This window comes from Trichechus manatus, unplaced genomic scaffold (genome assembly GCF_000243295.1).
Source record: "Trichechus manatus latirostris isolate Lorelei unplaced genomic scaffold, TriManLat1.0 scaffold00024, whole genome shotgun sequence".
Lineage (NCBI taxonomy): Eukaryota > Metazoa > Chordata > Mammalia > Sirenia > Trichechidae > Trichechus > Trichechus manatus.
Window position 1 is genome coordinate 16992394 of NW_004443960.1, and position 27969 is coordinate 17020362.

At 43.0% G+C, this 27969-nt stretch overlaps 1 protein-coding gene across 2 annotated transcripts in view; it reads right to left on the reverse strand.

The window, feature by feature from the left end:
• Positions 1 to 27969, reverse strand: part of SYT17 (synaptotagmin 17) — a 97260-nt gene that overhangs the window by 57161 nt on the left and 12130 nt on the right. For both annotated transcript variants that reach the window (XM_004373295.2, XM_004373296.1), the window contains exons 4-5: positions 17994 to 18142; positions 14777 to 15396 (exon numbers count right to left, since the gene is read on the reverse strand). In XM_004373295.2, coding sequence (XP_004373352.1) covers positions 14777 to 15396; positions 17994 to 18142 — 769 coding nt within the window. The remainder of the gene's footprint in view (positions 1 to 14776; positions 15397 to 17993; positions 18143 to 27969) is intronic.

Here is a 27969-nt window from a genome sequence, read left to right on the forward strand (position 1 = left end):
GATTAGTCCAAAGGACTAATGGACCACAACTACCACAGCCTCCACCAGACCGAGTCCAGCACAACTAGACGGTGCCCGGCTACCACTACCAACTGCTCTGACAGGGATCACAATAAAAGGTCCCGGACAGAGCTGGAGAAAAATGTAGAACAAAATTTTAACTCACGCACACACACAAAAGACTAGACTTACTGGTCTAACGGAGACTGGAGGAACCCTGAGAGTATGGTCTCCAGATACCCTTATAGCTCAGCAATGAAGTCACTCCTGAGGTTCACCTTTCAGTGAAAGATTAGATAGGCCCATAAAACAAAACAAGACTAAATGGGCATACCAGCCCAGGGGCAAGGAGAAGAAGGCAGAAGGGAACAGAGAGCTGGTAATGGGGAACCCAAGGTCGAGAAGGGGAGAGTGTTGACATGTTATGGGGTTGGCAACCAATGTCACAAACAATATGTGTGTTAATGGTTTAACAAGAAACTAGTTCGCTCTGTAAACCTTCATCTAAAGTACAATTTAAAAAGCTAAAAAAAAAAAAAAAGAACTCTTTATATGGGATCAAACTGAGTTATGTTAATGGAGGAGGAAGAACTCAGAAAAGCAAGGTGACAATATATCTGTACAACTTGAAGGATGTAATCAATGCAGCTGAATTGTACATGTAGAAACTGTTGAATTGGTGTATGTTTTTCTGTGTATATTCTCAACAACAACAAAACAAAATTTTTTAAAAAGCTGAAAAAAGTAGTACTTTTTTCCTTTGTATTGCTGAATAATATGTCATTATATGAATACACTACAGTTTGTTGTCCTTTCTCCCGCTGATGGACACCTGGGTTGTTTTCAGTTTGAAGCTATTATATATTAAGTGGATGTGAATATTCATGTACAAGTCTTTGTGTGAACCTATATTTTCATTTTTCTTAGGTAAGGACTCAGGAGTGGAATTTCTGGGTCATGGGTTAAAAGTATGTTTACACAGAAAGTGCTAGAGTATTTCCTAAGTGGTTATATCATTTTAAACTCCCACAAGCAGCATATTAGAGTTCCAGTTGCTCTACTTCCTCACCAACATTTGGTATTGTCAGTCTTTGTAATTTTAGCCATTCTGGTAGGTGGGTGTGTAGTGGTATTTTATTGTGGTTTTAATTTTCACTTCCCTGATGGCTAACGATACTGAGTATTCTTTCTCTGTATTTACTGTCTTCTTTTGTGAAGCGTCTGTTCAGTTTCCCCCTTTATAAAATGAACCCTCATGAGGACAAATGAGTTAGCACCTGTAGCTCATTTAGAACACTGCTTGGCCCATAGTAAACACTCACCAATTTTTAGCTATATTATTAGACCCAGCCCCTGGAACATGACATAGATAGATAGATGATAAATTGAGACGGAGAGAGAGAGAGAGAAAACCAACCAGTTGTCATTGAGTTGATTCTGACTCACGGTGATCCCATGTGTGTCAAATAGAACTGTGTTCCACAAGATTTTCAATGGCTGATTTTCCAGAAGTAGATCACCAGGCTTTTCTTTCAAAGAGCCTCTGGATGAACTTGAACTGCCAACCTTTTGGTTAGCAGCTGAGCACTTAACCATTTGCACCACCCAGGACACAATAAGCACCAATCAAATATTTATGGAATAAATAATTTCTATATCTACATCAGTGTAACTTTTCTCAATTCAAAGTACTTTCATATCCAGAAGCTACTTTCTCCGAAGAATAGCTTTTGTCTCTGTAGACGTACTGCAAAGTAGGGAAGGTACTATGTCTCCCACTTGACGTGAGCAAGCCAAGGCCCACACAGTTACATGGCTCCAGTCACAACTGACCAGGAGCAGGGGTTGGAACAAGAGCTCTGGTCCCTCCCAACGCTCTGTGAAGGCATCTGAACTCTCCACCACCTCTGCTCTTCTTTGGGCATGATCGTAAGAGCAAATGAACTAAACCTAAAACTATAAAGATCATGGAAGAAAAAATAGGGGCAAACCTAGGGGCCCTAATTTATGGTACAAATAGACTATCAAACATAACTAAAAATGCACAAACAGCCGAAGATAAACTAAACAACTGGGGCCTCCTAAAAATTAAACACTTATGCACATCAAAAGACTTCTCCAATTCAAAAGAGTAAAAAGAGAACCTACAGACTGGGAAAAAAATTTTGGCAATGATATCCCTGACAAGGGACTAATCTCTAAAATTTATAGAAAACATCAACATCTCAACAACAAAAAGACAAACAGTCCAATTTTAAAAACAGGCAAAGGGCATGAACAGACACTTCCCAAAAGAAGACATTCAGGTGACCAACAAATACATGAAGAGATACTCGAGATCATTAGCCATTAGAGAGACGCAAATCAAAACGACAATGAGAGATCATCTCGCCTCAGCAATAATGGCAATGCTCAAAAAAACAGAAAACAACAAATGCTGGTGAGGATGTGGGGAGACCAGAACTCTCATACACTGCTCATGGGATTGTAAAATGGTACAACCGCTGTGGACAACAGTACGGCGCTTTCTTAAAAAGTCAGAAATAGAGATACCATATGATTCAGTAATCCCACTACTAGGTATACATCCTAGAGAAATAAGAGCCGTGACACGAATAGATATACGCACTCCCATGTTCATTGCTGCATTATTCATAATGGCAAAAAGATGACAACAACGTAAGTGCCCATCAATGGACGAATGAATAAACAAACTATGGTACATATGCACAATAGAATACTACACAACATTAAAGAATAACTATGAATCCGAGAAACATCTCACAAGATAGATGAACCTGGAGGACATCATGCTGAGTGAAATAAGTCAATCACAAAACGGACAAATATTGTATGAGACCACTATCATAAAAAATCAAGAAAATGTTTACACATATAAAGAAACATTCTTTGACGGTTACCAGAGATGAGAAGGGGAGGGAGGGAAAATTACTAACTAGATAGTAGACATGTATTAACTTGGGTGAAGGGAAAGGCAATACACAATAAGGAGGAAGTCAGCACAACACGATCAAGGCAAAGGAAGACACTGGGAGATACACAAGAATAAAAGGCAACAACGGTAAATACTAATACATATGTATCAGTTCTGTTCTGTCCTATGGGGTCGCTATGAGTCGGAATCGACTCGACAATAACGAATTGGGTTTTTTTTAACATGTCTTTGTTGTCTAGTGCTACTATAACAATTACTGCAAGTGGATGGCTTTAACAAACAAAATTAGTTTCTCATAGCTTAGAAGGCTAGAAGTCAAACTCGGGGCGCCAACTCCAGGGGAAGGCTGTCTCTTTCTCTCTCTGTTGGCTCTGGGGGAACGTCCTTGTCTTCAGTCTTCCCCTGGGTCTAGGGGTTTCTCAGTGCAGGGACCCCGGGTGCAAAGGACGTTCTCTGCTCCTGGCTCTCCTTTCCTGATGGTAGGAGGTCCCTCTCCTCTCTGCTCACTTCTCTCTTTTATACCTCAAATGAGATTGACTCAAGAAACAACCTAATCCTGTAGATTGTGTCCTGCCTCATTAACATAACTGCCTCTAATCCTGCCTCATTAAGATCACTGAGGTTAGGATTTACAACACAGGGGTAATTACATCACAAGATGGAGGACAACCACACAATACTGGAAATCACAGCCTAGCCAAGTTGACACACATTTTTAGGGGACTCAATTCAATCCATAACAATATACAATCCTACAACAACAGTAGTAACAATTATGTATAAGTGGATACAAAGATAGATATGTAAGCTGAACAGGTGTGGGATGGCATATGGGCATACAACCTCAAGCATATATAGGTTTGGCAGAGGATATTTCTACAAACATATTTGTATGTGCTGCGAAGATATCCATGGATACAGTACAGCACATGGGGGCAAAGTTATGAAAACTCCTTAGCCATAACCAAACACCTTGAGAAACTGAGTTATTGGGCTTGCGGGTTTAGGGCCATAGTCTCAGGGGACATCTAGGTCAAGCAGCATAATATAGTCCTTAAAGACAATATTCTACATCCTACTTTGGTGAGTAGCAACTGGGGTCTTAAAAGCTTGCAAGCAGCCATCTAAGACACAACTATTGGTGTCTTGCTGTCCAGAGCCAAGAAGAGTGAAGAAAATCAAAGACTCAAGGAAACAATTATTCCAAAGGACTAATGGACCACACAAATCACAGCTTCTACTAGCCTGAGACCAGAAGAACTAGACGGTGCCCAGCTACCAACACCGACTGCTTTGATCGGGATGAAAGTAGAATGTCCTGGACAGAGTGGGAGAAAAATGTAGAACAAAATTCAAATTCATAAAAAAGACCAGACTTGCTGATCTGATAGAGACTGGTGGAAGTCCCGAGACTAGGGCCCTTAGACACCCTTCAAACCTGGGACTGAACCCATTCCCGGAGATCACCTTTCAGCCAAACAACAGACAGGCCTACAAAGTGAACAGGAACACCCAGGAGGAACATGCTCCTCACAACAATCAACCATACAAGACCAAAAGGGCAGCATTTGCCCAAAAACAAAGTTCAAAAGGTAGGAAGGGGTAGGAAAGATGCGCGAATGGAAATGGGGTACCCAGGGAGGAAGTGGGTAGAGTGCTGTCACATTGAGGGGATTGCAACTAATGTCACAAAACAAAATGTGTATAAATTGTTGACTGGGAAACTAATTTGCTTTGTAAACTTTCATCCAAACCACAATAAAATGTTCAAAAAAGAAAAAAGAGCAAATGAACTGCCTTCATCCTGAATATTTTTATGGCTCAGAAATGAGTTGACTGTATCTATACAATGGGATATATTCAGCCATAAAGAGAAATGAAATTCTGATGCATGATATGACACGGGAGAACCCGGCAAACATTATGCTGAGAATGTTTCTGATAATGAGATAATGTTCCCTTTCTCCAGACACGAAAGGACAAATATTGTATGATCCCACTTACATGAATTACCTGGATTAGGCAAATACATAGAGACAAGTTTATTAGTAGTTACCAAGGGCTGAGGAGCCCTGGTGGCACAGTGGATAAGGGCTCGACTGCTAATGGGAAGGTCAGTAGTTGGAAGCTACCAGCAGCCCCGTGGGAGACAACTGTGGCAGTCTGCTTTGGTAAAGATTTACAGCCTTGGAAACCCTATGGGGCAGTTCTGCTCTGTCCTATAGGATCGCTATGAGTCAGAATCAATTCAACGGCAATGGGTTTTAAATTCTTTCTTGGGGGGAGGGGGACTGTCCGGTGATCTGTAGGATGTTAAGGAGCATCCCTGGCCTCCACCCACGAGACATCAGTAGCAACCTGGCTCCCCAATTTTGACAGCCCAAAATGTCTCCAAGCATTTGTTCCCTGGGGGACAAAATCGCCCCTGTTTGAGAATGGTTCATAGTAACAGGAGCTTTAGGGAGACCTGTGGCCACCCACCCAAAAACCAAATCTGCCAGCCTGTTTCGAAGCCAATGATTGACTGATATGGAGGTACAAAGCCTGCTGGCTCCCTTATCTCAAGGAAGAACAATTCTGCAGTATGATTTTATGACCCAGAGCCCCCTCCCCACCATACCCAGCCCTGCTGACACCATGATTTTAGCCCATTGAGGCCCATTTTGGACTTCTGATCCCTAGAACTGTAAGTTAATAAATTTGGGTTGTTTTAAGCCACTAAGTTTCTGGTAACTTGTTATAGCGGCAACAGGAAACAAATACACCCAAGACCCAAAGCACCATCATGGACTCTCCCTCCCCCCACCCCGTTAGAGAAAGGGTACACAAGGATCTGGTAGTAAATGGAGTCCTGGCCCAGGTCTATCTTGCAGGGGACTCTGCTAGGTTGATGGAGCCATGTGGGGTCATCTCCCCAGTTCCTCAATGTACAACTGGAATGAACAGACTTTGCAGTTGGCAGAACCCCCTCACTGGCTATTGCAATGGGTAAGTCCAAGTGGAAGCCCCTGAAACTTCTCCACCCACATGGTCAAGACAGTAAATCAAGAACAATATTATATCCTAGGGTGATCAGTGACACCCTCATTAAGGATGCAGGGGGGTACTCCCCACCACATCCCCATTCAACTCACCAACTCAGCTCCTGTTAAAAACTGGCTGAATCATGGTGGACGACAGTGGACAGCCTCAAAACAAAGCGAGTCGTAGCCCCAGTCAACAGACGAGTCGTAGCCCCAGTCAACAGATGCCAAACGTGGTATCTTTGTTAGAGCAGATCAGCATAGACCCTGTACTTGGTATGTGGAGAATGACGGAGCAAATGCAAACTTTTCCATGCCCACGAGGAAGATGAGGAGTTCACGTTCACATGGGATGAATGAGAGTATACATGGAGAGTTTTGCCCCCAGACTAGGTTTTCTCCTGCTGTCTTTCATCACAGAGTCTAAAGGGACCTGAATCATTCCATGGACATTCCACAGAACATCAAATTGGTTCAACATTGATGACAACATTTTAGGCAAATCTAATAAGCAAGCAGTGGTAAGAACTCTGGATGCATTGATAATACACATGCACTCCAGAGGGTAGAAGATAAACCCTACAACGTTTCGGGGATCTGCCACATCTGTGCCCTTTTTTAGGGGCTGAGTGGTCTGGAGCATGCTGTGACATCCCCTCCAAAATAAAGAATAAGCTATTTTACCTTTCCCCTTTTACGGCTAAGAAAGAAGCACAGTGCCGGGTAAGGCTTTGGAGGCAGCACATTCCACACTTGGGAATACTTCTCCGACCCATTTATCAGGAGACATGGAAGGTGCTGGTTTGTAGTGGGGCCCAAAGCAAGAAAGGACTCTGTGCCATCCAGGCCGCGGTACAGGCAGCCCTGCCACCTGGGCCATATGACCCAGCAGCTCCCACTGTACCAGAGGCAGGGTGACAGAAAGGTTGAAATGTAGAGTCTCTGGAAAGACCCAGTGGAAGAGCTATGGCACAGACTTCTAGGATTCAGGTACGTCAGTCTCCACCATGGGGCCTTCCTAAGGGATTTTCAAGGGCAATTTTGGCCATTCTTAAGCTTTGTCTTCTGCCCTGACTTTAGAACCTGTCACCTACTACACACACGCATGCACACACACGCACACGTACACACACGCACGCACACACACACTCTGTACTCCCTGCCCCATAAAATGAGTCTTCATTGTACTTTTATTACCACATGCAGCAATCACTGTACTATGTCTTGCTGCTTATGAATCTGTCTACCCCACCAGAGTGGGAGTTCCTTGCTGACAGGAACTGTGTGATATTCATTTTATTCACTTGAGTATAGTTCCCTGGCACATGACAGGACCACAAGAAAAATACAAAGAAAAAAACGAGTGAACTAGATAAGGAGAAAGAACAAAGAGTAATAAAGACGAGTGAAGAGAAAGAAACCAAGTATCTTAAGGGTCCAAGTGACTCTTCCAAAAGCTCTACTTTAAGCTGTTCTAAGAAACCAAACCAGTTGCTGTGGAGTCGATTCTGACTCATGGCAACCCCATGTGTGTCAGGGTAGAATTCTGCTCCACAGTCTTCAATGGATGAGTTTTCAGAAGCAGAGCGCCAGGACTCTCTTCCAAGGCACCTCTGAGTGGCCTCGAACCACCAACCTTTCAGTCAGCAGCAAGCACATTAACTGTTTGAACCACTCAGGGACTCCATTCTAAGAGAACAGTCGTCTTAATCAGGAGTGTGTGAGAGACATAAAAGAGTTCACAGCTGGGATATGTGAGCCGAACCCATAGTGATGGGAATTAACAGCCACTGTCTATCTGTTGGGGCCCTGGTGGCGCAGTGGTTGAGCGTCTGGCTGCTAACCAAAAGGTCAGCAGTTGAATCCACCAGCTGCTCCTTGGAAACTCTACGGGGCAGTTCTACTCTGCCCCATAGGGTCGCTATGAGTCGAAATCGACTCGATGGCAATGGGGTTTTGGTCTATCTGATGGAGCCCTGGTAGTGCAGTGGTTAAGCGCTATGGCCGCTAACCAAAAGGTCACCAGTTCGAATCCAACAGCCACTCCTTGGAAACCCTGTGGGGCAGTTCTACTCTGTCCTATAGGGTCGCTATGAGTCGGAATCGACTTGACGGCAACGAGCTTGGTTTTTAGTTTCTGTCTATCTGGTAACAACAACAACAACAAAATTAAGAGTACCAGTGTGACAGAGCAGAGTGCAAACCACAGGAGCAGACAGAAGACTAGCTGACTTGCCTAAAATATTTCCATTTGATGCATACTTTCTATTCACAGAGGCATCAAAAAGCCCCCTGTGAAACAAAGGCGCTGCCTGCAGTCCACACCAAGGAGCCGGCCCTCCCAGGGGAGAAGGTGCTTCCACAGTGATGTAAGATGGCCCTGCTTACAGCTAGATGGTGCCCAGCTACCACTACTGACCGCTCCCATCAGGGCCACAACAGAAGGCTCCTGATAGAATGGGAAAACTCAAATTCTTAGTAAGTCCAGACTTACTGGACTAGCTGAGACTAGACTCCCCGAGACTATCGCCCTGAAATACTCTTTAAACCTTGAACCAGAACTATCCCGAGATCACCTTTTAGCGAAATAACAGATTGGCACACAAAATAAATGACGTTATCTGTGAGCGCAGTGCACCATTAAAAAACCACCAGGAGCCCTGGTGGCATAGTGGTTAAGAGCTATGGCTGCTAACCAAAAGGCCGGCAGTTCAAATCCACCAGGCACTCCTTGAAAGCCATATGGGGCAGTTCTGCTCTGTCCTATAGAGTCACTATGAATTGGAATCGACTGGACAGCAATGGGTTTGGTTTTTTTGGTTTATGTAAGACCAGGAGCCCTTGTGGCACAATGGTTAAGAGCTTGGCTGCTAGCCCAAAGGTCGATTGTTCGAACCCACCAGCTGCTCCTTGGAAACCCTATGGGGGCAGTTCTTCTCTGTCCTACCGAGTCACTATGAGTCATTGACACCTGACTTGTTTCACACTTTCTATAGCTTAGAGAACTCGACAGCAACGGGTTTAACGGGTATATGAGACCAAAAGATCACCAATTACTCTAAAGCGAAGATAAGAGGGCTGGGAAACTAGAGTACTGGAAACAGAACAACCAGAATGCAATTAAACAAATGTCGACACATTGTGCAAAATGTAACTAATGTCACTGAACAATTTGTGTAGAAATTGTAAAACGGGAACCTAATTTTCTGTGTAAACTTTCACCAAAAACACAATATTATTTAAAAAAAAAAAAAAAAAAAGATGGCGCTGCTGAGCACTTCTTCAGAGGGCAAGGGAGACAGCAGTCCTGAGATGAACTCAGCTTCAAAAGGCACAACACCGGGAACGATTAGAAACCTCCTCTACCTCTTGCCTTTCCAATTCTATATTCACTCAGGTATAATTACCATAGAAGAGGTAGTGGTGATTCAATGGTAGAATTCTTACCTTCCATGTGGAAGACCCAGGTTCAATTCCTGACCAATGCACCTCAGGCACAATCACCACCCATCTGTCGGTGGAGGCCTGCGTGTTGCTGTAATGTTGAATAGGTTTCAGCGGAGCTGCCAGACTAAGAGTAGGAAGAAAGGCCTGGCAATCTACTTCTGAAAATCAGCCCATGGAAACCCTATGGATCACAATGGTCCGATCTGCAATCAAGCATGCGGATGCTGCAGTACCAGGCAGCATTTCATTCCATTGTGTATGGGGTCACCATGAGTGGGGGCCAACTCGATGACAACTAACAACATAATGGCCACGTGATACACTAGCAAATAACGACCAGGGGCCTGCTCTGAACTGTTCTTTAACAACGGGAGCTGCCACCTGTGGAGGGTTTACCACATGCCCAGTGCCAGACCAGGCCCTTTAACAAAATCATCTCACTGAACCCTCCCAGGCATGCTGGGCCAGTCGTAGTATTACCTCCACCTCACCTCTGAGGGAACAGAGGTGCCCACCACACAGCTGGGAAGGGATGGGAGGTCGGGCCCAAGGCTGTTTTTCCCACAGTTCACCACAACGGCTCACCATGGGAAAGAACTCTTATCCACCTAATGGCCAAGCTCTCGTCACCTGTCTCTCCACCTCCCAGCCCTGCATCTTCCCCAGGCCATCCCACAACCCTGCGTTTGCCTCTAATTTCCTGCCAAAGGGACCTTCAAATGGAGACTGTCATTAACTAGGAAGATGCACATCTGCATAGGCTCAAACGGAAGGTTCTCTAAGCTACAGAAAGTGTGAAACAAGTCAGGTGTCAAACAGTACACACAGTTTGGACCCCTTTGTGTAAACGTACTTCTTAAAAGAATCGCAAAACCCGAAAAAACAAACCCAGTACCATCGAGTCAATTCCAACTCATAGCGAGCCCATAGGGTTTCCAAGGCTGTAAATCTTTATGGAAGCAGACTGTCCCATCTTTCTCCCATGAAGCCACTGGCGATTTTGAACTGCTGACATTTCAGTTAGCAACTGAAGTCTTTTAACCACCGTGCCACCAGGGCTCCTTATCACAAGGGGCTATTACAAGGGGTTATCTTTGAGGTCCCTGGTCGGCACAAACAGTTTGCACTTGACTGCTAACCTAAAGGATGGTGGTTGCAACCTACCAAGCAGCACCACGAAAGAAAGGCCTGGCGATCTGCTTCCATTAAGATTACAGCCAAGACAACCCTATGGAGGAGTTCTGCTCTGTAACATAGGGGGTCGCCATGAGTCGGAATCGACTCAATGGCAATAGGTTTGGTTTTTATTTTTTATTTTTGAGGAGCAGGGACTTGGCAAGGAGGGAGGAGGAAGCTTTCATTTGTCACTGTGTATCTTTCTCTACCGTTTGGATTTTCTTACCTTGTACATGCGTTACTTTAATTTTCCTGTTTTAAATGTCAACAGGGGTTGTGTGGGCACTGAGATTTCAGACTGATTTTGGTTTCATTCTATACACTTCACTGCATTTTAAAAGCGAAATGAATGTTATATTTAAAAAAAAAAAAAGAACCATGTGTTCTTGGACCTTTTACATTTTGGTAACATGCTTTGAGGGCTTGCTGTGTGCTAAGTGTCTCGTCCCTTCCAACTTCATGACAACCCAGTGAGGCAGGGGCTGGGCAGTATGGCAGAGATGGCTGAGCACACCATCGGGTCTGAATCCCAGCTCTATCTCCTAGCTATGTGACCTTGGACAAGATACTTCGCTCCCTGAGCCTCAGTTTTTCTCTCTGGAAAATGGGAATAAGAGTAATACCTATCTCATTTAGGGTGTGGGAGGCATTCACAGAGATCATGGGTATAAAGTATAGTGTCTGGCACAATCAATAATCAAGAACCGTATTAGGGACCAAAGTTTATTAGTGGTTACCAGAAGTGGGAGGGAGGGGGGAAAGAGAAGTCATTGTTTAGGAAGCAGTGAATTCCTGTTTATGGTGGTGGGAAACTTGGCAACAGACACGGGTGATGGTAGTACAACATGATTAGTATAGCTGGTGTCACTGAATTATACATACAAAAATGGTGAATTGGCCAGTATTGTGTTATATATATATTTTACAACAATTAAAAAAAAGAACCATATTATTATTGCCATTTTACAGATGAGGAAATGGAGGCTCAAAGGACTTTGCCCAACATCACAGAGCCAGGAGGCAGAGTGAAGATGGGAGTCCAGGCCTGTCTGATTCCCAGGGTAACTGCCAGGCTATCTGCCTGGTAACACAAAGTTCTCTCCCTCTGGGGGCTCCATCACTGGTGCTGTCCCACCCCACTTCCTCTTAGGGGGCACCAAGCTCTGCCCTCCACATGCACCAATGACATCATTCCAGGCCACTCACACACTCAGAATCATGAAAGGTCTGAAGCACAAGGCCATGTAGGCTGTGCATTCCACAACTCCAGGGGACTATTCACATTATAGTCTATATGAATGGCTCGGTTTGCACAGTATACAACCTGCACAGCTGTACATGGCAGCCCTGAGGAGGTCATGTGCATATGTGGCAGAGTGTGCTTCCAACAGTATCTTCCCTCCCACACACTCACCTGCAATGTGACCTTGCGACTCCCCCATCAAGAAGTACAGTCTATTTTTTCCTCCTCTTGAATTTGGGCTTTGACCAGTATACCAAAACCAAACCAGCTGCCATTGAGTTGACCCTGACTCACGGCAACGCCATGTATATCAGAGTAGACATGTGCTCCATAGGGTTTTCAATGGTTGATGTTTTCAGAAGTAGATTGCCAGGCCTTTCTTCCGAGGGGCCTCTGGGTGGACTCGAACCTCCAACCTTTTGGTTAGCAGTTGAGTGTGTTAACTGTTTGCACCACCCAGGGACTCCTTGACCAATATCATATAGCAGAAATAACATTCTGAGACTTCCAAGCCCAGGCATTAAGAAGACCTGGCAGCTTCTGCCTTTGTGTTCTTGGGAGCTCTAGATCACTATGTAAGAAGTCTGGCTACCCTGCCAGAGAGACCACACAGATGGCATGTGGAGAAGGGAGAGGCTCTGAGATTACTGGAGAGCAAACCCCAGCCACCCTAGCATCCCCGTTGAGCCCAGCCCCCAAATGAACATAGCCACATGAGTGACCACCTGCAAGACCAGCAGAAGAACTGCCCAGGTGACTTGAGCAAATAAATGGCTACTGTCATTTTGAGCCACTAAGTTTTGGGGCTGTTTGTTAAAGAGCAACAGACGATAAAACAGCACAGCCCTGTGTCTCCACATCTGAGCGTCCTATAAGCAGACCATGTGCATGGTGGTGAGAAACCATGGTAATTCTCCTGGAATCCAGATTTCCGGGATCCACAGAGTTGGGGGTCCCCACCCAGGCCATTTGCCCTTAGATGTCCCTTAGAACCCTGAGCCTTGAAGAAACTAGTTTCTAAAAAATCACCTTAAGTTAAACAATAGTCTGGATAAACTAGTATGGGACCGTTTTGCCTTGGGAATTGTGCTCTTTTGAAGAATTCAGGCAATTTCAGGAAACAGAGACTCCAAAGGTAAGGCTGGGAGCTATGTTTTAGGGTAAATCAGTAATTATTTTAATTGTTCTTCAAGACAATGCTGTACGAAATTCTTCCTGACCACAAACTGTTTATCAGTTCTGTTGCGGCCCTTTTTCCATGGCAATGCTGATAAGATGTAGTACAAGAATTTTGGAAGTTCTTCTCATCTTCGGAACATTTTTGAGTCTCTAGTCAAAATGCTACCCCGATTTGCAAATCGTATATTCAATAAACTTCAATCAGTTTCTGTTACTGGCTTAATATGATTTTTGTTTCAACAATGGATACCAAGAAGAGCTAAGATGAGGAAGAGCATCTAACATCAGGAATTCCAAGCATCTCACACTGGAGGCACCATCCCAATGGCCACAAACATGGCACCTGGGCTCACACATCTGTCTGTTTCTCAGACACTCCCCTCACTGACCCTCCGTGGACTTTTTCCTCCTACTCCCCAGAAGCTAGCTAGCCTGACAATGCCAGGGAAACTCAGATCCTGGCCTGAGCCAGACACCAGTGGAAACAAGTTCAGGTTTTTGGAAGAGCAAAAGGGATTGTGCCTTTTCTAAGCACAACCACTTCTCTTCTCCTCCTTGTCTCTGATCTTTACTTTCTACTCCAATGTCACTATTTTGTTCATTTGTTCAACAAATAGATAGTGAATGCTCATAGCATGCCAGGCACCATGCTAAGCACTGGGAACACAGCAATGACTACAAGGCACATGGCTCCTGCCCTTACATTCCCAACAGTATAGACACTGCCTCCAAATATGGCCGCCACGAAATCCTGCCATCCTGGCATGCATACTCTATTCCCCCCATCAAGAGTCTATTTCCTAACCCCCTTGAATTTGGGCTAGGGTGACCAATAGAATGTGGTGGAAGTGATGGTATGCTAGTTCTCGGCCTAGGCCTCAAGAGGTCTGGAAGCTTCTGCTTCAGATATCTTGGAGCCCCAAGCCACCATGTAAAGAGGTCTGGCCACAGTGCTAGAGACCATACAGAAAGAGACACAGTGAGCCTTGGCCAGGCCCCAGCTGTTCCAGCACCCCACCACATCCTTCTACCCATAGTGAGTGCACTGTTATTGTCCAGCACACAGGAATGCCCGCAAGAGGGACTCAAACAGCCCTGGAGACAGAGCCTTGCCCGTGGGAGGCTTCCCAAGCAGCTGACTACATTTCCCTAGGCTGGAATGAGGGAAGAAAGCCAATCTAACAATTTGCCTGGAAAACATCCATATATCATTCTGTTCTCTACTCCTCATTTTTTTCCCCAAAACAATTTCTGAAAGTCAAAATGACTGATAGCTTCATAACCCAGACAATCATTCTTCTTACTAAATAACCCAGCATCAGTCACAAAAGCTCCCACTGTGGTGGTGGTTACACAAATCTATACATGTGATAAAATTTCATAAGACTATACACCAAAAAAAAACAAAAAAGGAAGGAAGAAAGGGAAGGAGGGAGCAAGGAAGGAAGGAAGGAAAGGGTGATGTATGTAAACGTTGGTGACATCTGAATAAGATCTGTAATTTAGTTAATAGCATTGTATCAATTTCCCGGTGTTGATAATGTACTACGGTTTTGTATGATGTTACACTGGGGGAAGCTGGATGAAGAGTACGCAGCATCTCTATTTTTGCAACTTCCTGTGAGTCTAAAATTATTTCAAAATAAAAAGTTTTAAAAATGTAGAAAAAAAATTTCTAATAATAAAATAAAATTTAATCTTTTTTTTTTTTTTAAAGCTCCCAGGAGTAGCCACTGCAAACTGCCTGCTTACCTGAGAACTGGGAATCAGCGCCTTCCACCAGTGCCCACCTTTCACCAGGTCAACTTCACACAAAGGCACGGAAACTTTCCCAATGACACAGTGGCGTGAGAACTTATCAAAATCCACCACGGTTAGGAGTAGGGTCCTCCTCTGAGCTTCTAGGAAGGGGATCTCGAAGGTGTAGCGTTCCTCAAACACAGGCTTCTGGGTCTTGCGCTTGACCCCGGTCTGCTTAGAGTTCTTCTGGTCCGGAAGGAGACAGATCTTGACGTAGGGGTTCGAGTGGGCCATGTCCTGGCGTGAGCCATCGTAGGAAATGGGGGGTGGCAGGTCCCTGGCCTCGATCACCCTCACTGTCAGGTGGTTGTGCAACAAGTCATACTGGGTGCTGAAGTGCAGCATGCCCAGCTGGTACTTGGACGAGATCTCCTCGTCCGTCAGGGAGTCCACGTCGTCACTGCTGGAGTCAAGTGAGTACAGCCGGGGCTCAAACTTCCGGAAGTAGTCATCTGGGGTGTAGGTCCGTCTCAGCACTGAAGGCTGGATGGGCTCCTTCTTGGCGCTGAGAACACCAAACTCAATGGGCTTAATATCGATGAGTGGGGAGCTGGGTCGTCTTGACTCAAGACCTAAACAGCCGCCAAAAATAACAATTAATACCACCATGTTGTGGGATCAGCAATATTTCACAGGTTCTCCCAAGCTCACTCAGCTTTGCAGTGGTCTTCGCCACCTTCTCTCTGCACCTTGAGATACTCTTATTTACTCTATGAACGGCAGTATGGCGGCATAGGCCTCACCATCGCCATCATCATCACAGCTAAATGCCAGGCACTGTTCTATGCACAGGTCCCTAAGCAGTGCAAACAGTTTGCACTCAGTTACTATCCTAAAGGTTGGTAGTTCGAATCTACCCAGTGGTACTGCTGAAGAAAGGCCTGGAGATATGCTTCCATTAAGATTACAGCCAAGAAAACTCTATTGAACAGTTCTACCCTGTCACATTTGGGGTCGCCATGAGTTGGAATCGACTCAACGGCAACGGGTTTGGTTTGAGTTTTTTTTTTTTTTTTTTTTTTAACATCTAAGTGCACTGCATACATTAAGTCATTTAATCTTCACCCCTTGAGGTGTTAGATAATTAATATCACCCCCATTATACAGGTGAAGAAAAAGAAACTTCAAGTAACTTGTCAAAAGTTACACAACTAGTAAGTGATGGAACCAGGATTCAAGCCCAGCTTGTTTAGCCCCAGAGTCTGGGCCCTAACTATTCCCTATTCTGTCTCCACCTTAAGAGTGTAGACTCTGGAGCCAGACTGCATGAGCTGAATTCCAACCTGGCTATTTAATAGCCATGTGACCTTGGGCACATTATTCAGACTTTCTGGGACTCAGTTTTCCCATCTGTAAAATGGAGTCAATAATAGACTCTTATCAGACTGTGGTGAAAATTCACTGAGCCATGGAAAGGGCTCCGAATAGAATGTGCACCTAGGAAAAGCTCAGTAAACGGTTAACTATTAGAGTCCCTGGAGCCTGATGGCACAGTGGTTAAGAGCTCAGCTGCTAACCAAAAGGTTTGCAGTTCAAATCCACCAGGCACTCCTTGGAAACCCTATGCAGCTGTTCTACTCTGTCCTATAGGGTTGCTACGAGCCAGAATCAACCAATGGCAATGGGTATTAGAGTCCCTGGGTGGTATAAATAGTTAACATGCTAGGCTGCTAACCAAAAGAAGGTTCAAGTCCACCCAATGGCACTTCAGAAGAAAGGCCTGGCAATCCACTTCCAAAAAATCAGCCACTGAAAACCCTGTGGAGCACAGTTTTACTCCGACACACATGAGGTCACCATGAGTTGGAACTGACTCAATGGCAATTGTATTTTTTACTGTACTTCTTCAAAGATCATATGCAAACCTCATCTATTCTGGGTAAGAGTGTATTAACCAGTAAGCATGGTATGCACCGGCTTATAGTAAGCAAGGTATGCATGGGCTTAATTGTGTTTACTTACTAATCTGCAGTGTACAATTTCACCACATCTTTGACGTGGTGAAAACCAGGTGAAATTGTGCACTACAGATTAGTAAGTACAATTAAGCCCATGCATACCTTACATACTGGGTAAGCCATCCCTGCTTCTCAGGAACCTCTCTCTTCTCCATCACCCAGGAGAATTAATGGCTCCCAAGTCCATCATTCTAATATTTGCTCATTTCTCTAATCTAGCAATAAGCTCATAGCATTCTTGTTAATTGTCCAAATATCTGTGCAACAGCTAAAATCACGAGACTCTTACATAGTACATGGGAAGGATTCTATTTGCTAAATGGAAATAAAACATCTGTGTTTAGTGCAGGGTGCAATCCTTACAAATCGTCTAGACCAATGCTGTCCAAAAGAAACATGATTCTAGCCAGAAACACAAGCTACGTCTGCAATTTCAAATTTTCTATTAGCCATCATTTTAAAAAAGTGAAAAGAAGCAGGTGAGATTAATTTTAATAATATGTTTTATTTAGCCCAGTATATCCAAAGTATTATCATTTCAGTGCTAAGGCCCCTCCTCGATCTCATCCTAGGAGTTTGGGACTTTTTTATGCTAGATTAAACATACTTCTTTCCCTGGAGTTTGTGAGTCATTCCAATGGATTATTGCATCTAAGAAATAGAGAAGAGTCCAGTATCTGCTGACCTAGCCCCAGGTGAATGGGGATGAGAGAGAAAGGGCTGTGTGGAGCTTTAATCAGGGTTTATGTACTGACACAACCTGCCTAGCCCCCAAAGACATATTAGTTTGTAACACATGCTGTATAATAAAGTAACATCTTTTGGGGGCTGAAATAACATATGCTGATAACATCAATTGAGTCAGTTCCATCAAGCTGGTTGATCAGTAAAAAAAAAAAAACAATCAAAATGATCTCTCTTGAGTGAATCCAGCAGAAATCAGGTGTTGCATTCCTCTGCCACATGATCATTACCACTCTGTCATCCTGGTCTCTTGGACTGCTCCCCTCCCCCCACCACCCCAGAACAACACTGCCCTTCACATCTGTTCCTGGGGATGCTGCTGAGTGTCTGGGAAAGCCAGCTCTCTTCATTTCCCCTGAGGGCGCAGCTAACAGGGTTTCAATTCATTGACTCTGGATGGGGGCTGAGGAGCAGAGGCCTGCTCAAGTCAGGACCCCTCCCACAGGAGTCACAGCAGAGACACTTACTGGAAATCCTTCGAGTCAGGCTGTACGTGGACTTGGAAGTGTCTGAAGATGAGCGTCTCCCATCTGAGGAGTTGGTCCGTGGGGTCAGTGGGACATCACTGGCTGTGTGGACAGAGTCACCATCCTTGTCGCTACTCCGGCTGGCCATCCTGTAGGAGGGGAAGAGTTCTCAGTAGTTGTTGAGCCAGGAAGACACTGCCAAGGAATCCCCAGGGACTGGCATGTGTGCTCCCCAAAGGCCCACGATGAAACAGCTATCAGACCCATTTTATGCAACTTGGAATAATGCCAATTTGAGATACTGTGAAACTCTCAATGACATCTTACTTTGCACACAAAATGTGAAATGATGTGAATGAATATTCCTCAGTCTAGAACAATCTGTCAAGAATTTTCAATTTCAAAGTTGGGGCTGGCAGGAGAAATATGTAAACTTATTCAGGCTATTGCCACATGGTGGCACCACACTGGGTAATCGAAGACTGGACTCCTGTAAATCTTCAGTCCTGAGTTAGCCATGTAGTTGTTAATATGCATTGAAACTTGTGCAAGTGGTTTGGTGACAAATGTTTTGCTATTTCAACAGTCACTGCGTCTAATTTAACATTGTTTAAAAATATAACGATAGGGTTCTTTGAGTGGTGGACTATGGTTACAAAAATGGACGTGAATTCTTAATGATTTAAGAACACAAGTTCAATGTGACAAAACAGCTATGAATTAGCAGCAGCCATGACTTAATGTGCTCCCAATGAGGACAAAAAATGCTGAGAAAATGAAAAGCATCATCAGGGGTGAGTAAGAGCACCCCAGATTAACTTAGGACTCCCAATATGAGATGGTGGCTAGGCTAAGGTCTGAGCCTAAACTCCATTTTGAATCAAAAGTAATATCTGCATCGAGAATGCAGCCCGACACTTCCGTAACTCTCCACTGTACCCTGAGAAAATTACTTGGTAAACAATTTTAGAAAACAATGTGATTTTGCTTGCTTGTTTAAGAATACACCCTGCTCGGGAAACTGGTTCCAAAACATTTCTCAGAACAGATGCTTACTCAAGATAAACTTTAAAATTATACATGTCCTCCCTGTAGTCATGCAAGGCGGGTCTCATGATTGCTGAGGCCAGATGTACCAAATTTAACGATTACTTTGTAACTAAAAAAAAAAAAAAAAATTTTAGAAATGTATGTAATCTCCTACCAATCAGATGTACCCTTGGACCCAATTTTGTAACCATTACCTAAATGTCAACCAATCAGATGTACCATCACCAAATTTTGTAACCATTACCTAAATGTCATCCAATCACTGAATTTTTACTGAAAGTCCTTGTATTTTCTTATAAAAACTCCCTGAACTGTCTCCTCCTAGGATCACTTAGTTCAGAATCCTCTGGACCTTGTGATCCCCAATTTGCAAATTGCCTTGCCTCTCAATAAAAGCTCTTCACTTTTAATTTCAACCAGACTCTGCCATTTTGCTTTATGACATTTCTTGGTGTCAGAAATGGGATCTGAAGGCGAGCTGCTGGAGCTACCCACAGGAGGCTCAGGAACTCGGGCCCTGGCACCAGCAGGGCACTCTTGGCTTACCACTTCCCAGGACCTTCTCGGGAGCTGCCTCAGTTAAGCGCCCTCTTGGATCCAAACTTTCTATGTGTAAAGTTTTCTGAACTTTATTGAGGATTACTTTCTCTTCCATTCTTGTCCAGATTTGTTTTCTCTTTAATTTGTCCTAGGACCGGTGCAAGATTTTGTCTAGATGGAGGTCATTCTACTCCTCGAAGCCTCAGCAGCTACAGAGGTAATTTTACTTTCTAAGAGCTCTGGATCATCATAAGCCACAAAATTCAGGCACAGGTCAACCAGCAAAAGCCGTTAGGGTGATTGCTGGCACTCATCTTGAGTGTCAAAGACTCCCATGACAGGATAAGGTGGTCATGAGACAGGCCAGAGCACAAGCAATCTCTCAAGCAACAAAGGTAGACACTAGCCTAAGCAAAGCACTGTCCGAATCTCACGGCGTTCCTCTCTAGGTCTTTGTGACTCAGAGAAAATTGAAAGTAGTGCTCCACATGACTTTTTGCCTCCGAGGCAATTAAGAGTAGTGCTCTGCTTTTATTTTCAGTGCACGTTTGGCTTTTCTTTCTTCAATGGGTAATTTTAAATTGAAAAAGGGGAATTCTCCTTGTGAATCCCTATCCAATATATGAGTAAACATTATGGCCCTGCTACTTGCTGTTTTTTGAACACCTGGCATAATCTTACCAAAGATAGTTTAGAACACGTGTGGACTCTTTGGAGATCTTTTGACTTGTGTAAATTAACCTTTCTGTGCAGCTAATTAGAACAAAAGTGTTCTTGAGTTAAACAAGCTCAAAGGGATACATATTTTAATTGGTATTTTGAAGCTTCCAAAAGAAAGACAGAAAGACTCCTCTCTATGAGTACGGTCTCTAACTAAACAGAATAAGGAATTACTGTGTCAAAGTTCCACAGCAATCTCTAATACTTTGGTGCCACCTACTGTTCCACCAGAGACTCCAATTTCTCTCTTTCCTTCACTGCTTTCTTATTCCTCTATTAACACGTTATCTGAACATGTTTTCTATCCTGATAACAAGAAGGAAACAGAAAAACCTTCACGTTTAACTCTTAGAGTAAGATACCCAGAGGAACCCAATGTACCCCCATAGTGACCTTTTCTCCCTTGTCTAAAGCAGAGCTTCACGTAATTGTAAAAGACTTTCCTAAACCTTGCGAAGACCCAAAAAATTCACTAGAGAATTTAAAATATTAATTGAGACTTATGAGCCTGGATTGTCAGATTTATATCAATTGATAAATATGGTAGTCGGGCCAGGAGAAGCCCAATTATGGAGAGAAAAAGCAAACTGGAAAACTCCTGAACAATTTCTAACAGTTGATGTTACAATAACTGGAGCAACACTGCTACAACAAACTAAACCAGTTGTCAGATTACTTTTAGATGCTATACCAAAAGCTTTCCCTCAAAAAAATTGATTGAGTAAAAGTACAAAATTGCAAACAAGAAAAAGATGAATCTGTATATGATTACAGACGTTTGGCTAGCATTTTCGCTGAACATTTAGGATTAAACCCTATGAAGAAAGGGCTCAGATAGCTTTCAATTCCACATATTTAAATGGTTTACACCCAGAATTATCTGATCAAGACTGGATTGGGAAATTGCACCCCTTCCCGAACTGATGGACGTATCCCATAAACTAGCCCAAATTCAGGAGCAAAAGGAACAAGTCAAACAAAACATATTAATGACGTTGCAACTGCAACAGCTGCAATACACTGATCAGAGAAAGGTTTTTAAGCCAGGAACTTCTAGGGTTGTGACTAACATCCCCCAAATTTGCAACTACTGCAAAAAGCCCAGTCATTGGAAGAAGGATTGTTTCAAACTAAAAAACAAACAGGAGGCTTCCCCGTGAGGGAAGCCTCAATCTAAACCTGAATTAAGGGGCTCCAAGGAACACACAGAGGCTTTCCCGACGGTGGATTTAAATCCTCAAGGAGAAACAACTGTGATTGTCAATAGAGAAACTTGCAAATTTCTAACTGACACAGGAGTCATTTTATCTGCTATTAACCCCACTTATTTACAAAAGCTCTGCCTCGGAGTACAGAAACCTCCAAAGTAGTAGGAGTTACCGACCAAACACAGACTTGGAGGTTTGCACCCATTTCTCATTAGCCCAGAAACCCCTATAAATTTGTTGGGAAGAAATTTTTTACCTAAATGGAAATGTCAGATTAGATTTAATGAAAAGGGAGAAATTATATTAGATTTACCCAAATCCTCTATGCAATTAAGCACAGAAATAGAAAGAGAGATGTTGCTTGTTAAATGCAAGCTCTCATTCTGCCACTTCAAACTCAGACTGAAGCTGATCTGCCTTCTGTGAAAATTCTTTCCTCAGTCCCCAAAACTTTATGGGCTACCACATCTACTGATGTTGGATGAGTTTTGTCCGCTGAGTCTATTAAAATTCATACTGATGTATCTAAATAATTGCCCAAGATCCCTCAACACCCTTTGATATGAGAAGCTAAGGAAGGGTTAGCACCAATAATTCAAAATTTTCTTTCCAAGGGCCTTATTATCCCTTGCACTAGCCCTTGCTTCCCATTTAGGAAGCCAAACAATAGAGGCTGGAGATTTGTCCAAGATTTATGAGCAACTAATTGAATAGTTGTTCCTAGATTCCTGGTGGTCCCTAATCCTCATTTAATACTTTCTAATACCCCACCAGAAGTCACTTACTTTACAGTTATAGATCTTTGCAGTGCATTTTTTTTTAGCATCCCTATATGCTCTGACAGTCAATATTTGTTTGCTTTCAGACGGGAAAATCAACAGTTTACCTGAACTGTGATGCCTCGGGGCTATACTGAGTCTCCCACTTATTTGTCTTAGTTTTGCATGCTGATTTGCTATCTTTACAATTTAAAAATAATTCCATGTTACTACAATACATAGATGACTTGTTAGTGTGCTCCTCCTCCCAGGAGGCCTGCTTAAAAGATAACCTCCTTGTACTTAAACATTTAGCCTCTAGAGGTCATAAAGTATCCAAAGATAAATTACAACTGGCCCAGCCAATGGTTGATTATTTAGGTCATTTAATATCAGCCCAGGGAATTTTTATTGATCCTAAAAGAAAGGATGCTATTCTAGCTTATCCAATTCCAAAAACAATCCAACAAACAAAAAACAACTTCTTGGGGTTATGTGGCTATTGCCAGATCTGGGTCTCACATTTCTCTTAGCTCAAGCATTACACAAGTATGTGAAGTCCTCAGAACCAGACTCTTTCCAATTTACCTCTGAAAACTGCCAAGCTATAGAAAATTTAAGGGAAACTTTAACATCAGCTTCAGGATTTTGTAATTACCAATTCGATTTTTCTTTATTTGTCCATGAACTAAACGGAAATGCACTAGGGTTACTTGCTCAAAAACATGGCAGAGAAAATCGGCCTGTAGGATATTACAGCCTGCAGCCTGACTCAGTGGCCAGGGTTTACCGTCCTTGCCTCTGAGCCGCAGCTGACACTGCAAAACTTGTAGAATCCACTGGTGATACAGTCCTTAGAATTTTTTTAGATGTTTATGTACCACAAGATGTGTCCATTTTACTTGATTCTATCTTTACCCAACATTTGTCTAAAAGCAGACTTACTTCTTATGAGATTATTCCTTTGACAGCAGCCAATGTAAGACTTCATACTGTAACCCATTTAAATCCAGCCACACTCTTTCTTATTATTAAAGATGATTAATATCCTGCTCAAGATTGTCTGGGCCTGATGGAATAGTTAATGATACCCAGAAGGACTTAAAAGAAATTCCCCTCAACGATCCTGATTTAGTCCTATTTGTAGATGTATTCTATTTGAGATCTCACCCTGATGGCCACTACCAAGCAGGGTACGCAGGTACCACCTCCACTGAAGTACTAGAAAGACAGCCACTTCCTAAAGCCACTTCAGCCCAACAAGCTGAATTAATAGCCTTAATTAGAGCCTGCAAGTTCATTTCAGGAAAATCCATAACTATTTACACAGACTTGAGATATGCTTTTGAAATAGTTCATTACTATGGCATGCTATGAAAACAGAAGGGGTTTTTGACCTCTTCTAGGACCACTATTTAGAATGGAATGTTAGTGGCTGACCTTTTAGATGCTTTACTGATCCCTTCTGAACTTGCAGTTAATAGAGTCCAAGCCCATCAACCAAAAAGAGCCCCTCAGACTGAAAAAGTCTGAGGTAACAATCTTGCTGATGCAGCGTCCTGCTCCCAAGCTTTGCCAAATCTTGCCTTATTAGAACCATACACCTTTAACTCTTTCACAGACAGCCCTAAATTTTTACGAGGCCCTGGAGTTGCTTTTCTTTCACCAACAAATGGCCTCACAAGATGAAAACTACAGAATGGAAAAAGTCTGGATGCCATAAAGACCCAGTCACAAAATTATGGGCTGGGCCAAATATTAAAATTGTCCTACCAGAATATTTATATTTTCCTTTAATTGAGACTTGTATTATAAGTTCCTTTAGAAGGAAAAAGACCATTTAAAATCTTACAAAGATATACTGGTGGGGAACTCCCCTCAGTACTGTAGAATATACAATAAACTTTTGTAGAAAAATGGGCCATATTGGAAATTCTCACAAAAGTAAGTTAATAGGAGAACAAACTGCTGAATTAATGCTGGATTCCCTCAAAGAACACTAGCAAGCAGTCCCTAGAACAGAATTAATGAGTTGGAAAAGGGCAGGATGTTATCAACATCCAACTAATATGTTATGGGTCAGACCAAATGGAAAAGAGGTCTTATCCAAATCTTTGCACTTTCCCGTAATCCAAAAATTACATGAGTCCTTACACTCAAAATCTTTATTTACCAGAGAAATGGAAATAATGAACACCTTAGAGAAACACTGGTGGAGTGAGGACTTCTTTGAAGCCATGCCACAAGTACTTTCCCAATGTACCCATAATCATAACCGAAAAATGAAAATTAAAGAATTTAAGGAATCGCATCCTAAGTTATATAATCAAAACCTTGGCAGATAAGCTCTCTACCTGTCTCCACTCTTATGAGGACCAATGATGGAGACTGCCCTGATTTGTTTATGAGCAATTATAACCTTTCTGATCTAAACCCAGAACATCTTGAAAAGCACCAACAAATGGTTTACCCAAGGAAAGAGAAAAATGGGAGTGAGAAGGATGCTGTCAAAACCATGACATCAGATTATGGTCGGGCCCTAATGGAAAATTAGTTTTGCCCAAACACTGGCATGTTTCTATGATGTGAGCTTTACATGAAGGCTCCCACCTTGGATGAGACAAAATGATTGAAATTTTAAAGAAATATCGGTCGGGAAAATTCTTTGAGGGAGCAGAATATGTAACTTCTGATTGCTCCATCTGCTCTCGCCATAATCCAGGCAAGCTTCTTAAACCCCCACCTGGAAAATACCCATTACCTCCTGGCCTTATGCTAGTATGGCAGATAGATTTTATACAACTACCACCTTTAAATGGCTATAAATATGTTCTTGTTATGATTTGTCGCTTCTCACACTGGGTAGAAGCTTTCCCTTGTTGCCAAGACACTGCCACTTTTGTGGCAAAGAAATTACTTGAAAATATTATACCAGCTTGGGGCTGCCTAAACACTGTTCATAGTGACCAAGGAACTCATTTTACCAGCCAGATTGTTAAGGAACTCTGGCACGTATTTCCTATATATCAGCAGCTACACTGGCCCTACCATCCTTAATTTTCTGGCTTAGTGGAGAGAACCAATGGAATTACAAAAATCCAATTAGCCAAGTTATGTGAATCTTTAAATTTGCCTTGGACTAAGGTTCTTCCCTTGGTCCTTTTAAACTTAATATCTACTCCATTTGGTTCCCACAGGCTTACTCCTTATAAAATTGTTACTGGAAGGCCTATGCTTCTTCCTCACATTGCCTACACTGACCCTAACATAGCTCAAGCTGACTTACTAAAGTATAGCCAGACATTGATTGAATATTCCCAGAAATACCATGCCTAGGTTAAAGAGGATTTTAACAACCAAGATTTACCACTTTCAAATTCCCTCAATATCGCTCCAGGGGACTATATATATTGGAAGAGGCACCAACAAAAAAATTCATTAGAGCTTCACTGGATAGGGCCTTACCTGGTACTCCCAACTCTTGTGCAGACAAACTAGAGGGTAGCAAGACTTGGGTTCATGTGTCTCAATTAAAAAAGGACAAATATTTTTGGATTTGCCAGCCTACAGGAGGACTATAACTGAAGTTCCAACGCCCAGGCTACCAGAAGCAGACGAGTGCAGAAACAGACAGCTAACCCAAAAACATGAAAAATACTTCATGCCTGTCCAGCCTGCCAAAATCCTTGGATTTTGTGTTCTCCTTACTGGATTTCTTATGATATTTGTCTTACTACATAAAGTAGGTCTTATTACCTGGTGAATTTTGTAATGCAAGTTCTTGAAATTGTTGCCTTTTGTCTAATACTTACTACTTTTGAAGTAGCCTTGTTTTACAAGTTAAGATTTATTATCTGGTAAGATTTTTATGCAAATAACTAAAGGGATCTACTTTGTGACTGTAATCATTTTTATGACCTCTGCTTTATTGTTTATCTTCTCTCATTATGAAGTTCTTCTTAAAGTTTTCTCTTTCTATTCTCAATAATCCCCACTAACGCCTGGAAAGATAATGCATTTGTCAGGTTAACTCAGTCAGTAGCTAGTGCCAGTAATATAACCGAATGTTGGACGTGTCATGCTCACCCCAGTTTCAGGCATCCAAACTCAGAACCATTAGCCATTCTGTCTTCAATTATAGCCTAATGCCAAAGGTCACAATTAACTTCACTCTCATCTTCAAATGCACCGTACGTGTTAAGGCTGTGGCTTCCTCCTGAGTTAGTGTTCCAACCTCAAGTTCCTCGTTCTAATCTAATCACTGAACAACTGGTAGATTATTGTGCTCTATCCAATGGTTCTCATTTGACTACTAGCCAAAAGGTTGGTGGTTCAAACCCACCCAGAGGTGCTTCAGAAGATAGTTCTGGTGATCTGCTTCCAAAAGGTCACAGCCTTGAAATCCCTATGGAGCAGTTCTACTCTTTACACATGGGGTTATCATGGGCCAGAACTGACTGGACAGCAACTAACAACAATTAAGAGTACAATCTCTGCGTTTGAACCCTGGATGGGTGACCTTGGTCAAGTCCTTTCCCCTCTCTGTGCCTCTACTTCCCATCTGTAAAGTGGAGATGATAATAGTAGCCACCTCGTATGGTTGCTGTGAACATTAGATGAGTTAACACACAGCAAATGCTTAGGATAGTGCATAGTAGTAGGTATGCGATACAATGTAGATGCTATTATTAAAACAGGAATGGCTTTAAGGACCTCTAATCCTCATAAACTCAGTAAGGACGCTGAGGAGAAGGGAAAGGAAAAGAACTAAAAGCCAGTGATATGGATGAAAGATTGATGCTGTTATTAACAACCCCCCAAGCTATCACGGCTTTAGATTTATGCATTCTGAGATGGCATCCCCTTAACATGACATTTGGGCCTGTGGGGAAAGGAGTCTTGAAAAATGCAAGTTTTGAATTATATGAGGTCTTCAGATACATCCTGTGCATGAAATGAGAGTGATCTGATGTTCTTCAAAAAACAATATAAAGGTCATAGTGAGGACAAGCCCGGGCATGTTATATGGAAAAATACCCAGGATCTCCTTGCCTCATGATCCTGGTCTGTAAAGGTGAATGCAGCAGGTAAAATGTGGTGTGTGTGTTTGGGGAGGTGTGCAGGAAAAGGATCATACTGTATTAACTGCTCTTCTCTCTCCCCCTTAAATGAAAACAGCTCCCATCTTCCAAGGAAGGAGGCTGGGCACCTCCTCCTGTATGGCCTTGTTTCCCACCTGTGACCACCTCCACCTGTGAAATCCATCTGCCTTCAAGAATCAACTTAAACAAGATCCATCCAAAGCCATGGTTGATTCCTTGCAGACACAGGTACCCTTGTCTGCCCTAAGCCCCACACCACTCCTCAGAGCCACACAGGCCTCCCTGACCTTCTGCTAACACGTCAAGCCAAGCCATGCTATTCTCTGTGCCCAGAATGCCCTTCCTGTCCCTGTTGCTTGTCTGCTTCCCTCTCATCATGGTGGTCTCAGCTCCAATAGCACCTCTTCAGAGAAGCCCCTGCCTTGTCCCTGTCACCTCCCCCTGTCCCTGTCCTTCCCTATTCTCAGCATTGCACATAACTCATCCTTACTTGTTGCTTGCTGGCTTATCTTCTGCTTCTACATTAGACTCCATGCAGGCAGTAATGGTGTCTGTTTCATTTACCACGGCTGGCCTTGCCCTAGATGGTGCCTGGCAC